Source organism: Asterias amurensis, chromosome 2 (genome assembly GCF_032118995.1).
Source record: "Asterias amurensis chromosome 2, ASM3211899v1".
Lineage (NCBI taxonomy): Eukaryota > Metazoa > Echinodermata > Asteroidea > Forcipulatida > Asteriidae > Asterias > Asterias amurensis.
The window spans coordinates 28781792-28794813 of NC_092649.1; the positions used below are offsets into that span (position 1 = coordinate 28781792).

Genomic DNA, 13022 nt, shown 5'->3' on the forward strand with positions numbered 1-13022 from the left:
TAGTTTGTGCTTTGTCCATGGCAATGTCAAAGTTTTGTATGTTTTTCGTTTTAAAAACAACACCATCTGTCAAACTATGTACAGAGAAATACATTACGTACCCATAGTGTGAGTTTGAATCCCCAGCCGTGACACTTGTGTCTAAGCAAGACACTTAACCATTGCTTTGTCCTTCGGATGGGACGTAGAGCCATTGTGTATAAGTTGTGTCAATTATGATTAAAGGCATTGGACACTATTGGTAATCACTCATAAAAACTTACTTGTTGACGAGCAATGGAGAGCAGCTGATAGTATAAAACATTGTGAGAAACAGCTCCCTCTGAATTAACATAGTTTTTGAGAAAGAAGTAATTTTCCACCTAAAGACACTGGACACAATTGGTAATTGTCAAAGACCAGTATTCTCACTTGATGCATCTCAACATGCACACAATAACAAACCTGTGAAAACTTTAACTCTATTGGTCATCGAAGTTGTGAGATAATAATGAAAGAAAAAACACCCTTGTCACCCTTTCTCAAAAACTGTGTTACTTTAGAGGGAACCAGTGATCACAATGTTTTATACTATCAACAGCTCTCCATTGCTCGTTACCAAGTAAGTTTTTATGCTAACAATTATTTTGAGTAATTACCAATCGTGTCCATTGCCTTTAAATATTTGAATTTGGTTTGGAGACCTCAGAAAAAAGATTTTGAGGTCCCAAAATCAAGCACCTGAAAGCACACAACTTTGTGTGACAAGGCTGTTTTTTCTTCCATTATTATCTCGCAACTTTGATGACCAATTAAGTTAAAATTTTCACAGGTTTGTTATTTTGTGTATATATGTTAAGATACACCATGTGAAAAGACTGGTCTTTGACAATTACCAAAGGTGTCCAGTGTCTTTAAATCTTGGCAACAAACTTTTGAGAGATCGCAACGTCCAATCGACATATCCTCCCTGCAGTAAAACTGTTTTTCAGAGCAATTGTTATCACATTTATACAAAATGTTCTTTATGAATGTCAACCAGGGCACTCGTCAGCAGTATCTTGATTGGCATGGTTTCTGGTGAATAAATCTAAATAGTATATTGGAGTAGTGGGGACATTTGTTATGAGGGAAGTAGGAAAATTATTAGAACATAAAGAATAGTTGGAATGGTCTTTTAAAAACGGTGTGTATCATACATGTATCAATGATGTACTTGGTGCCCGAGCCATAAACAAAACTTAGTTTACAGAACTACATTATGAACTACAAGGCAATGAGTGTTAGTGAGATGCTGCTCTACAATATCAAACAATTTGGATGAGTATTTATCCTAAAAGCAATGGTCCCAGACAAGATCTTTGATGTGGTACTCCACAATCAACAACAACTATTGTACCTGAAGGGTATCAAACATACATGTAGTGGCATTTTACACCAGTTAAAGCTATAGACTAAAGTTGTAATTTAGTTTTCATCTTCCAAGGACTTTGTCTATTGGAAAATGAGTGGTTTACCCTTACACTATTAGATAAACTGTCCACCATGGTTTTAAACAGAGTTTGGGCTGCCAAATGAACTCATTGAAAAACAAGATGGGTTAAGATGCTTCATGTGTAATGTTATATTCATTACCAGTTTTTATATAGCGCTTTTAACACCCTAGTGTCTCATAGCGCTTCCAACATTATTACCCCTGGTCACCCATCATGATTGGCCTCATGAATATTCATTCCTAAAACCAACTCAGCTCCTTGGGGGAGTAAACAGCCTGTGTTACAGATAAGCGCTACTGAGCTTAATCAAATGCAAGAACCATCTCTGCCCTCACAGGTACCCATTTACCCCTTGGTCGAGAGAAACAACACTGGTAGGCAACACTAACCCATGACTAGCTTTCTTGTGAAACGTTAACCTATTGAGGCCTACCCTTGATTTAATTAAAATTCAAACTAACTATAACCCAAACCATAGAGAAAATTATGTCTTATTTTTATTCTGCAAAGTAACAAGTTAATGATGCTTTAAATGTCATATGTTAACAAAGGCAGTATGACCCTTTGAATGTCCTTAAAAGGATGGTTATTGAAATGTATGAAAAGTAATTTCATTTTTGACACACACATTTCAAAGCGGAACATTTGTCAGTCAAAACTTCCAATGCTTTTTTGACTGAATTATCAACATTTAAGATTGAACTGAAACTTTCCTTTAAAGGCAGTGGACACGATTTGGTAATAGACTTGCCTTCACAGTTGTTGTATCTCAACATATATGCATAAAATAACAAACCTGTGAAAATTTGAGCTCAATCGGTCATCGAACTTGCAAGATAATAATGAAAGAAAAAAAACACCCTTGTCACACGCAGTTGTGTGTGTTTAGATGGTTGATTTTGAGACCTCAAGTTCTAAATCTGAGGTCTCGAAATCAAATTCATGGAAAATAACTTCTTTCTCGAAAACTATGGCACTTCAGAGGGAGCTGTTTCTCTCAATGTTTTATACCATCAACCTCTCCCCATTACTCGTCACCAAGAAAGGATTTATGCTAATAATTATTTTGAGTATATACCAATAGTGTCCACTGCCTTTAACAAACCCTGATTTAACCACAACTCAAACTATGTTTAATTCATTTGCTCTCCGCATGGGGGTATGACATGACAGAGGACTTTGCTATTTCATTTCATTTCATATACATTTATTTCATGTCAATATCAATCAATACATTGTAATAACATTGTTCAGAAAACATATAATAACTTGTACTAAGGAAAACTTAATCCAGTTAATGAACAATAAAAAGAAAATAGCTGGACGTTAACATTGTAGGAAAAAGAAGAAGCAAAAGCTTTTTTTCCCTCTTCCCTAAAGACAAGGACAATTTACACAATGCCGAACACTAACAAACAAAAGGGACATGGACATTATGCATGAGTGAGACTGGGCAATAGATAAAAAATGTACTAAAAAATGTTGTGTATTAAAATAAAAGAGATATACAATTAATAAGTTGGGTATAAATCAATCAAAATCTTCTTAACCTTTTTAAGAAAAGAAAAAACACTGACTGACTGTTTAAGATCTGCATTAAGGCTATTCCAGTAAAGGACCCCTTTATGAAACACACTCTTTTAAAAAAACCCTTGATAACGATATTCATCAGACCATGTTGAAAATAACATCAGACTCAATGTCTGCATTGAAATGGGTCGTCTCTGTCCCTAGTTCCCTGCTCTTCCCTCTCCCACCCTGTTTCCCGTCCTTTCCTAATCAACCCTACTCTCTCATCTATTCTTCACATGTTTCTTGTTGTACCCAAACCTTATGTCAGTCATCTTCATTCGGGACCAGTGCTTTAGTTGCCACTATTTAGCATGTATACCTTCATGTAGTTCTGTTCAACATGTTTAAAATAAAAAAATTCTATAACTATAATCTTATTTGCAGTTACATGTATTGTTATTTTTCTTTGTGAAATGGCCGAATAAATAATAATAATAATTCAATATCAAGGTTTTGGGTGATCCTTGAGAAAAGTGAAACGTGATATAGTGTACATTTTAGGTATTTGACGTTTTATCAATCAGTGATCAGAAGGCATTAATCCTAGCTTCAGTGGTATACACATAACAAATGCTCAAAGTTTAGAAAATTGTAACACTTTAGTTTGCATTGCCTTATTATTTAGCTGTAACTGTAATTTATTGGTTTTTTTTACTTGTGGCAAACATGATCTTGTTTATTACTAGGGAAACACACTAAATGTGATTTTGCTATTTTAGACTACAGATATGTGTGTCCACAATACACTGACATGACTGAATAAGACTTGAAGAGAATTTCTCAAATTACACTATTAATTTATTAAATAAAACATTCGGCTACTTGCATACAAAACTTCCAATATCAATTTAGTCTCAAGCTTGTGGTCAGTACTCCAGTAACTTTTTCCCTTGTACTGCATCTCTTTGGAACTCCTTGCCTGGTGCATGTGATCCTATGATCTGCCATCTTTTAAGAAGAATATCTCCTTTGAGATCCACTGAGTTCCTGCATTTCTGTGTTTTCTTCCTTGTAGCCCTTTACCTAGAGTGGCTTTTAGCCTTGTTTTGGGGGAACTTGCATACAAAAGTATATAAAAAAATAATTAAAAAATAATAATAATAACTGTGAATCAAATTTACACTTTCAAGTGGTCGAAACAAAAATGAAATTTCCTTCTTTGTATATGCAGAAATAGTGATTCAGGAATTGTGAGGAAAAACCTAACCACTTCCCGACGAAAAGCAACAATTAATTATTATTTGTATTTCTATGTCCGCAGTTTCACTTCAAAACCAAACAAAAATCACTCCCATCAATACTACCATGTATGATGTACTCCACCACCAACTTAAGCTTACTTAACACTCTCAAGGATTCACCTCATAATAGTCACCAATTTGAGAGGTTTTACACTACACTTAGCTCTTGAAAATAAGTTCCAGCGTGGATACTCCTCGGACTACTCTTTGTTAAAGCTTCTTCCTTTGTACTTCTAGCATATCAATGTCACTGCTGAACCAGCGGTTCCCGGACGACCTTTAGCATGGCAAGCTCACACTCCAAATACAGGTCATCTGGAAAATTCATTAGCCAAACTTATGCAATAATTTAGGCTACAAAACAAATAATACACTTTAATACACAGTAATCGCATATCTTTGAAATTACACTTACTTTACAAGGGAGATAATTTTCCACCAAAAATCCACCAACACTTCCAAGTACTAAATTGCAAAATGACTTTCTAAATTTGTACAAGTTTTCCAAGATTTGTAATTTAAACTACATGGGTTTTTATAATGAAAGACTTCTTGAATAAACAAATTGATTTTAAAGAAATTACTCACGATTGTAGATGTATCCCCCAACCTGTTTTCCTTTCCAAAGTGGCAGAAAGAGGCTAAAAGCCTACAACATCTGATAAAATGATTAAGCTTACAAAGCTAGCACAGCAAAAATTCAGGTAGGTTTTCAAATATATATTTTTAAAAACTGTGGCTAACCCTAACCATACAACCGCACAGCAGAAAACAGGGTGTGTGCATCCAGCACTAGCTCTCAGAAGGACTGTGTTCACATCCCATCAAACTCAATTGCTCTACCCCCAATTGCCATCTCATTAGCATACACTGTATTCCCCTACCACACATCACACCAGCACAAATCTCTTTCTTATTCAAACTCACGCTTTGAATATGCAATGAAGTTACTGGACCCTAAACCTGAGACCATACAAATCTGGGTGCATGCTATGGGGGGTAGAGTAATTGAGTTTGGTGGGATGTGAAACACAGTGCTTCATGATTGTACATAACCCATGTCTATTGTCTAGTACCGCGCCCAGACTTGTATGGTCTCAGGTTTAGGGTCCAGTAACTTCTTTGCATATTCAAAGTGAGTTTGAATAAGAAAGAGATTTGTGCTGGTGTGATGTGTGGTAGGGGAATACAGTGTATGCTAATGAGAAGGCAATTGGGGGTAGAGCAATTGAGTTTGGTGGGATGTGAACACATGCAGTCCTATTGGGGGTATGCTAATGGTAGCAATAGGGGTAGAGCAATTGGATTTGGTGGGATGTGAACACTGAGAGCTTGGGCTGGATGCACACACCCTGTTTTTTGTTGTGCAGTTGTATACTTTGTTGGAGACCACAGTTTTTCAAAGAAATATATTGGAAAACCAACCAGAAATTTTGCTGTGCTAGCTTTGAAAGCTTAATCATTTTATCAGCTGTTGTAGGCTTTTTGCCAGCTTGGAAAGGAAGACAGGTTGGAGGATACATCTACAATCATGAGTAATTTTTTTAAAATCAATTTGTTCAAGAAGCCTTTCATTATAAAGCACATGTAGTTAAAATTAAAAATCTTAGAAAACTGTTACAAATTTAAAAAGTCATTTTGCAATTTATTACTTGGAAGTTTGGTGGATTTTTGGTGGTAAATTATCTCCCTTGTGAAGTTATTAAGTGTAATTTCCAAGATATGCGATTATTGTGTATTGAAGTGTATTACATGTTTTGAAGCCTAAATTATGGCATAAAACCACAAGTTTGGCTAATGAATGTTTCTGATGGCCCGTATTTGGAGTGTGTGTGTTTTTTCTTTCATTATTATCTCGCAATTCGGACGACCAAGAGCTTAAATTTTCACAATGTTGTTATTTTATGCATGTTGAGATACACTAAGTGAGAAAACTGGTCTTTGACAATTACCAATAGTGTCCAGTGCCTTCAGTTATGATAATACTTTAAATGGATCTCAGGCAACTTTTACATTTAAATTGGATAACTTTCCGTATGGCGCCACCACTTTTTCACTCATTTTTACAAAGAGGGATATATCAATCAGGTAAATAAGTTCCGATATTATTTTATATCGAATGAAAAAGTGGTGGCGCCATACGGAAACTTTTCCTTTAAATTTGTTAAAGTGATTGTCTATATATTTTCTTTTAGTTTTCGACAACAAACATGAATGAAAACAATAATGTTTTAAAGGGAAGGTTTGTGTTTGGTAATCACTCTTAAAAAAAAAATGGCAATAAAAACTTTTTATTAGAAGCTTCCCACAGCTTTTGATAATACGAAGCATTTGAGAAACATTCCACTTCGAAGTAATATGGTTATTTCAAAATGTATTTTAGTTTTTATGCCCTAATATTTGAATCTTAGCAGTAACGCTTCTCGATCAGATAGTGTATTCCTATTAAGGATCAATATCTTCCTGCTTGGAAGTTTTCACTTGTTAATTGTATACATCTCTACTTTTCAAAATGTCCACAGATTTACATTAATTTTACAGGGTTTGAAGATAATGATGGAAAGCTTCTCTTCAAATGTTACCAACTGAAATTCTGTAGTTTTTGTGAAATGAGTAAATAATTGTTGTCTCAGTGAGACAAAAATTATTTTAGCTTGTAAAAACTTATTCCAATTATGATATTTTACGAAAACATACCTTAACTGGTTAATATGTTTTTACATGTTAAAACTGTGACAAAAATTATTTTTGTGACATTGTTTTACTCATTTCTCAAAAACTACAGCACCTCGGTAAGTAATATTTTAAGGGAGGCTTTCTACTAACATTCTCTTCAAACTGTAAGTTTAATGTAAATCTGTGGACATTTTGTTTTGAGTTGGAAACAAGTACTTTTAGACCCTTTAAAACAGTTAAATGGTTCCAAAAACCAAATGTATTCTTTGCCACTAACTGCTCCTTCTAAAGATAGCATATATTACATCGCCCATTTGTGATTTTGCAGATCTTTATTGGCAGTCATGGTCAAGCTGTACTACAAGATGACTTTGATTCCTCCATGCAGCGAGACAGTAATGAGATTACCTCAGTACATGATCAGAACTGGCTCCTCTCCTGGGGGAGTTATGGAACAGGTAAGTTGCAATGTTATTCTAAAGCCTTGTTCTATGAGCAAGTCCGAGTGTGCTCCACGGATAACTAGAGGTTGACTATTTTTGCTTACTCGTGAAACACACTAATACAGCAGCAAATTTTTCTGCTACAGTAAAGGCACAAAAATGTGCTTGCTCTTAAGCAGCGCTATGAAATTGGGCCCTGGTGTTTCTGACCAGCAGATCCAAGGGCCCAATTTCATGGCTCTGAGCTGCTTACCGCCAAATTCTGCGCTTACAATCACTATTCTCCTCTTAATGTCTGCACTAGCTGTGTAAAGCATAGAGTGCTTAGTAATGTGGAATACGCACGCGCACAAGCCAAAATTCCTGCTAACCTGTAAAATATGCTTGGCATATCACAGAATTCCCTGCTTCCGTAAAGGCTGATATTTGCTTACGGTAAGCAAAGCCATAAAATTTGGCCCATCCAAGCTTGAGAAGCCCCTGCTCTTGACCACAACGTGCCACAGTGCATAATACTGATGCTTTAACGAGTTTCTTTCTCTCAATATCAGGTTGTAGTTGGATGTCAAGATACGTCGCTTTCCTCTATCACAGACTACCCAATTCATTTAGAATACCACATGAATCCCGCCGTGCCTCACTGCACTCTCCTAAAGCCCAGCTGTCTGCCTGATGATGGGGACCAGACTAGATGTAATCCCAGAGTGTACCACGGAGGAAGCGTCTTCTCTTCTAATCAGCATGGTGTGTGGAAGAGATGCTCTACCACTGCACACAGTTTCAAGGTATGTTGATGTTGATTCTCTATCCCTTATCTCTATCTCGGGTTCCAAAGCTTAGTGCCAGAATCTGCGCAAGAGAAGTGAAGTTTGCAGGGCACTGCTATTGCCACCCTGAGCTTCCAGCCAGCAAGCTTGTCCTCTAGGAGCTTAAGCAAGGTAACACAAACAGTTTGGACGAGTCCAAAACGTATGTTTGTTTTGGATGAGTCCAAAACGTATGTTTAAAAACTGAAAACATATGAGAGGATTTTCACCATTTTCTTGTGACTCTTATGATTGATTTTCTTTGCAGGTTTCTTATTTCATATATTAATGTTGTTTGCATTCTTTATAATATATAGAATACTGGATGCAAGACTTGCAAAGATTTGTTTTCGTTCAGTTGTAAAACTGAGAGAATGAAAAAGATTTTGTTACCTTACTTTATTTGTAATTTTAGCAATACTTGATTGATATATGCTTCTTTTTTAATCTCTTTTTCTCATACATTTTCTGTGAAGTTTCTATACTTTCTGTACAGTAGCTTGTTTTAAACTCCCAACTGTTTTTATTCTATTATACTTTTTTGAATGTTGTATACTTTCATTGAAATTTACTTTCAAATCAGTTAATGCTCTGATTTGGAACTTATAAATTAACGATTTATTAAACAATTGAACGATGGTAACTTGAACAAAAATTCCACACCAATGTTTATTTACCCCCACCCCCCTCCTTCGATTCCCATTTATTGCCTCTTTTCTTCTCTAAATTATCACTCTGATCCCCCTGTTTCCAAAGTCTATCTTTTATCCCTTCCTTTTTGTGTATTATTCTTGTATTGGCCATTTAGTGTAACTAAAGTAATCTAATGATTGCGACTCGTTCTTATTTTTTAGGTTTATCTTTATTTCTCGTTCAAATTTTAATATAGGCCTATGTGTAGTGTTTTCTTATATTTAAAATGTGTTAAATGTGTGAAACACGGTAATGATTTGCATGCTGGCATGATGAATACATAATAAAATTGATTTGAATTGATATTTCAGTGACCTGATGTTCGTCCTGCAAATCGGCAGCACCACCATTGATAACCCAAGCTATTCTGTCAAGGCCATCCTCCTACAATACACAGTCAATAACGCCATCAACTGGCACCTGATTGAGTCACATGACCTAGTGGACTACCAGCGGGCACAGAGATTGTCCTACAGCCTGCCTACGAGGGCCAAGGGTAGAGCTGTCAGGTTCCGTTGGTGGCAGCCTCAGCACGATGGGCCAGGGAACGACCAATGGGTAATCGATAACATACAACTCGTTATGTAAGTTTCCCCCCCGCATTAAAAACATTTTTTGTTGTCAACTGAGTGCAGATTGTTTATATGTTTTACAAATCACTAACGTGTAGGAGACACAAGAGTCTATCGCATAAAGATGATCGTCCAATAAGCCCTAAAATAAACCTTGTGTATGACTTGATGACCAAACTCAATGATTAGTGCATGCTCTGTGTAAAAGAAAAGCTGTGAAAGTTTAAGATCATTGGTATTGGTGTGTACCCTAAACCGGTTTACACCATGGGTTGTTGCTGGTTGGTGCTCTAATGCCTCAGACAGCATCAGTAACTTTAGCTCGTTACTTAAAAAGTACACTACATGTGGGTTTTGTTTTGATTGAATGTAGGATACCTTAGACTAAACGAAAGGACCATTTTTCATGTGTTCATGTAAGATTGTCTTGTTTTTTCCTTTTCTTTGTTTCTGCTGGCTGATTTCTAAACACAAAATGCCGTTATGTAACTCAGAGTGTTACTGGTTGGTGCATGTTGACATTCAATTTGTGGCCTTTTTGGTGTTTTACAAATTCATCCCTGATTGTTTTACCCAATAATTTGAGAGTAGACGTCTATAAAATAATATTGTCTTTTTTTCTTTTTCTTTTTGTGTTCAGGTTACGAAGCCATATGTTAAACCGCTACCACCAGTGAATAACGAGAGTTTGATATTTATCAACACATTACCAACTGGTTTGCAATCTCAGGCCTCATGACTTGCCCGTGTCTCCAAAATTGAACATTATACCGTTTTAAGAAACACCTTTTTTGGTTAATGAAAAGATTAAACAACAATTCATTATTTCTCATGATGTTAGAATTGCAAGAGGCTTTAAAGGCAGTGGACACTATTGGTAAATACTCAAAATATTTATTAGCATCAAACCTTACTTGGTAACGAGTAATGGGGAGCTATATAGGATTTGAGGCATTGCATGGCGAGGTATCAATATATATTTGGTTTGCGGTAACACCATGTGTGTATCTACTTGCCAGGTAGAGTTTGTTTTTAGAAACTGTCTTTCTTTATCTCCTACCGCAAAGTAGATTTATCGGATGTTCAAGAGCCTTCTCAGTTCTAAAAAGAACTGTCCTGCTTTTTAACTATTACCTAGGTGGATGGTATAGAACATAGGCTGGGACTACTACTTTAGCTTATAGGATCGTAATTACTTGTACTACTGCAGAGTCAGTTTGTAAATTGGTCTCAACGTCCCAGTGATGCTCCTGGCGCTGTAACATACAGTATTTCCTGCCAGATATGGGACTACGTTTGGATTATGATGCCTAATTCTGATAGCATCATGTAATGCTTTACAAGGTGCTGTGGCGCAATTTGCGGTCGATTTGACCAGGAACACCAGGGCGAACCCCTTCTGTTTTCGATAAGTGCACTGGGTCCTTTACATGCATTACATAACTCATGGGACCAAATGCTTAACATCCCATCCGAAGGACGAAGCAATGGTTATAAGTGTCTTGCCTCAAGGAACACGTTGCCTTGGATCGGACGAGTTGGTCTATTAAAAGCGTTTGAAACCGTTTGTTATGAAATGCATATGGTTAGAAAGATGTTTTAAAAGTAGAATATAATGATCCACACAAGTATCACTCGAAATTGCACGGTTTTCCTTTTACGTCGCGAACTATCACGGACGGCCATTTATGAGAGTCAAAATTTTGACTCCCATAAATGGCCGACCGTGTTAGTCGACAGGGTAAAAGGAAAACCGTGCAATTTCGAGGCATGTTTGTGTGGATCATTGTATTCTACTTTTACAACATCTTTCTACCCATATGCATTTTATAATAAACGGTTAAAAACGCTTGTCAAAGACCAACTGATCTATTTTCTTAAGACGTTTTACAATTTTGTACTCTAAGCCAAATTAAAAAAAATACCAGTTGATTGACCCGCCCGCATCCTTTTTGGGGGCCGTATCCTTTTTTCTTTTCTTTTTCATCCTTTTTAACACGCTATGCTCTCGGACATGTGTAACTGTCTGTTTCATAAAACAAAATTAGTGAATGCCTACCAGATACCAGCAAATCTTTTTAGTCTAATAACACGTGTCCTCGTGCAAATAGATATAAAATAAGTTTGCGGTGTTTCAAACTGAACAATTTTTGGCCTGTTGAATTTGAAATACTAAGCGGCCATCGTAGAAAAAATAGTAAATAGTAAACAACAAGGCCCTTATCCTCCTCTTTTTTGAAAAATCTGGATGATCAACTGTGGTTTTTTATTTGGCCTTAAACATTTAGAAAAAAAAATCCATTAAAACTTAACCATACCATATAATTAGTTACTAATTGTTGTCTTGTTATTTAGCAATGGTAACCTAATAATAATACTAATAACAATAATCGTTTTTTTATACAGCCAGCACTTCAAACTTTTTGTCTCAAAGCGTGTCTTATTACCCCTATAAACCATCTCAGGTCCCTCAGGTTACAGCCTGTGCTGCCAAATATGTAGCCCACTAATAAGCATAATCAGTCACAAGAAACATCTCTGCCCTCACACAGGTACCCATTTATCCAGGGTCGAGAGGATTTAAAACTGCATCATTTTACAAAATATCAAGTTATGTCTCAAATTTGACCAGAGCTTGTTGCAACAACCAACACGGAATGTAACTACTCTCTATCTAGCGCGCTGATTCGTCAAGACCAAGGGGTGTGTTGTGGGCGTGGCGTGGGCGTGCCCGTCCGTCGTGCTCAGAGCCGGTTTGGGATGATAGCGCCCTCTTGTGAGGAAAGTTTGACAACTGACTTCGATCCTGCTGCACGCACGGTGGACGAATGCCTCATGCTGGATTTATGTGTGTAATTGTGTCAAATTTGAATTGGAAAATGCTGTTGTTTGCACGCAGAGTGAGGGTTCAAGAATATTGTGCGTATTGTGCGAAATGTTGTAGATGCCTTCCATATACGAAGTACGTTGGTTATTCAACGGTAAGTGTTATGAAATGTTGGTTTTTACAGCGGTATTAATTAACAAATTAACCAATGTACAACAAAATCACACGTTGTAAAAAAAAACATGAATGAATCAGCGCACGCGCACTGCGCTTGCGCAGAGAGGCAATGATACATCCCGCTCAACTTTGAACCTGAAATCTTGGCTGTCAAATATCGCCGTTTGCAATCTCCACATGGATTAGAAATAGACCCAGTATACCTTTTACATATTTTGATTTATTGCCCACCTTTAAAATTGGTCTAGCTACAATACAACCCTGCGTCTGACAATGATTTTTATGCGTTTTGTTATAATTTTTTATATCCTCCGCTTACCAGTTTTCACGCTATTATTATGCCTTTTTCTTTGAATTGGGAAAAAAACAATGATGCCATCAACCGATGCCCTAATTATCTTCATTTGTTAATATGAAGTATGCAAACATATATTATAACTTAATGGACATTGAAATGTTCACACCACACACCGATCTTCCATGACTTCAACTGGCCCCATTTGTTTTGAGTTTTCCTTGTTTTCACCGCAAATGAGAAAG

At 36.5% G+C, this 13022-nt stretch overlaps 1 protein-coding gene across 3 annotated transcripts in view; it reads left to right on the forward strand.

Moving 5' to 3' along the window:
* LOC139954599 (reelin-like) overlaps positions 1 to 11066 on the forward strand; it is a 56858-nt gene extending 45792 nt beyond the window's left edge. Inside the window, exons 1-5 of one of the 3 annotated variants that reach the window (XM_071954487.1) lie at positions 5659 to 5823; positions 7293 to 7422; positions 7959 to 8192; positions 9218 to 9490; positions 10119 to 11066. In XM_071954487.1, the coding sequence (XP_071810588.1) occupies positions 8080 to 8192; positions 9218 to 9490; positions 10119 to 10155 (423 nt within the window). In that variant the 5' untranslated portion in view covers positions 5659 to 5823; positions 7293 to 7422; positions 7959 to 8079 and the 3' untranslated portion in view covers positions 10156 to 11066. Of the gene's footprint in view, positions 1 to 5658; positions 5824 to 7292; positions 7423 to 7958; positions 8193 to 9217; positions 9491 to 10118 lie in introns of those variants that run through there. The other 2 variants (XM_071954488.1, XM_071954486.1) reach the window with 2 other exon arrangements.
* Positions 11067 to 13022: the final 1956 nt, after the last annotated feature.